This window comes from Lottia gigantea (genome assembly GCF_000327385.1).
Source record: "Lottia gigantea unplaced genomic scaffold LOTGIsca_245, whole genome shotgun sequence".
Classification (NCBI taxonomy): domain Eukaryota; kingdom Metazoa; phylum Mollusca; class Gastropoda; family Lottiidae; genus Lottia; species Lottia gigantea.
This window is the reverse complement of record NW_008708726.1, coordinates 6973-8982: the sequence shown is the minus strand read 5'-3', so window position 1 is coordinate 8982 and position 2010 is coordinate 6973. Positions and strand designations below refer to the sequence as shown.

General features: G+C 41.7%; 1 protein-coding gene across 1 annotated transcript; it reads left to right on the top strand.

Annotated features, from left to right (window-relative positions):
* Window positions 1–64: 64 nt before the first annotated feature.
* LOTGIDRAFT_175135 (hypothetical protein) lies at window positions 65–637 on the top strand (the record flags this gene model as incomplete). Its single annotated transcript, XM_009055482.1, has 1 exon — window positions 65–637. The coding sequence occupies one exon, from the start codon at window positions 65–67 to the stop codon at window positions 635–637; it is 573 nt and encodes a 190-aa protein (XP_009053730.1).
* Between the last annotated feature and the right edge of the window lie 1373 nt (window positions 638–2010).

Sequence of the window (2010 nt, the reverse complement as noted above, 5' to 3'; positions counted from 1 at the left end):
GTCTTTGGAATCGAAAATACTCCACAAAATCCACTCGATTTGCTATTATTTGCCGAATACGATAATGTCTTGGAAATCGACGTCAACCGCCAAGTTCTGGTGGATTGGTAAACCTCTGTATACTTCACAGTTGGAGGAAGGATTGGCTTGCCACATCCCTGAACAATTTGCAGGCGTGTTAGCCAGAAATCAATTACAAACCTTACAGCCAACACGCTATCCCTCAGCGTACGTTGTGAATACCGACGACGCAGGCCAGCCTGGAAAACATTGGACAGTTTTTGTGTGCGAAAAAGACCATTGTGATTTCTTCGACTCGTTTGGATGTTCCCCAGAAGTGTATGGCCAAGATTTTGTCGACTTTGCGCGGCGTCAAGGACCCTTACGTCACAATACCCAGAGGATTCAAGGAAATCAAAGTTCTGTCTGTGGGCATTATTGTTTCTTTTATTTGTGGCATAAATTCCACGTACCGTCACCCCGTGCTTTATCGGTGTTCCAATCTAATCTGACCGAAAACGATTGTTTAGTCCATGCTTGGGCCCATCACCATTTTCCTTGTTTGTTTTTTGAAGATGGCGAAACATGTTTAGGATTTATGAATGACAATATGGTAGAGTTAATGGATTTAAGTTGAATTAATTAAAGTTTAAAAAATAAATACCACGTGATCTTTTTTATCCAATCCAAAGCCCTTTTCCCGCCTATAAAAAGCGCAGTCACTTGTCTTTGGCCAGTCATTTGCAACATGGCAACCGAACCTATCATTGTTGTCCAAATCTTGGAAGTGGATGACAGGCCTATTAAAGTATTTACCTGTAATCAGCGTCTGGTACCCATAATCACTCGCTTATTACTACTTTCCCAAAATGAGGACAAAATGACGTCATCAAGGAATTTCTCGGGGTTTTCCCAATGACGTCATATCCCTAGCAACTAAAGTCCCTGAAGACATGCCCCTACTACTACGTCATATTTAGTCACTTGGTACGTCTCAGCCAATCAGCGTCTGGTACCGATAATCACTCGCTTACTACTTACAATAATGTAGAAAATGATATTCTGAAATGAGAATAAAATACACTCATAACAATCTGAACTAAAGGTACGTTACTATGTTTTTCAATACTACAGACAACAATTAAATCATTATCATGTATAGGTTATATCTGTAAGTTGTTTGCTCTCTCTTATTACCTACCTGACAGTAGTAGGGGGCTAGGGCTAGGAACTTTGGTTGCTAGGCAACGGATGACGCCATAATGGTTGCTAGGGATGACGTCACATCCGGTTTAAGGATGCGCATGCGTGACTTCCGTTGCTAGGGAGATGACGTCATTGGGGAAACCCCTACGGGAATCCCGATGACGTCATGGGAAATCCCAAGGGGGAAATCCCAAGGGGGAAATCCCAAGGGGAAATCCAAAGGGGAAATCCCAAGGGTAAAACCTCAAGGGGAAATCCCAAAGGGAAATCTCAAGGGGTAAAGGGAACTCTTTTATTTTGATTAGGTAGCCCTGAAAAGGGCTGTTTTTTTAACTCACTCCTTTTAGAAGAGCCTTCGACGAACTCTGTGACGGAACCTCTGACGGACGCTGGCTAACAGCTCTGGAGTGATTCTCCGTCTTCGAGGTGTCTCGTTCACCGCCGACTCTTCCAAAAGGTAGATGTCATCCGGAGTGATGATGACAGTTTTACCATTGCGGGTAAATACTTTGACAGGACTGTCATCCACTTCCACAAGTTGCACAACAATCATAGGTTGGGCTGCCATGGTGCAAATGAATGGCCAAAGACAAATGGCTGCGATTTTATAGGCTGTCAACCGGAAAGAGATTTGGATTGGATAAAAAAGATCACGTGGTATTTTTTTAAACTTTATTCAACTATAATCAATCAACAATGAACAATAATAACATAATAAACTAAAGAATTGAACTATAACAATAACTATAACGTATTTACATCCATAAATCTTCGACAAGTTTGGCCATCCTCAAATCTTAAACA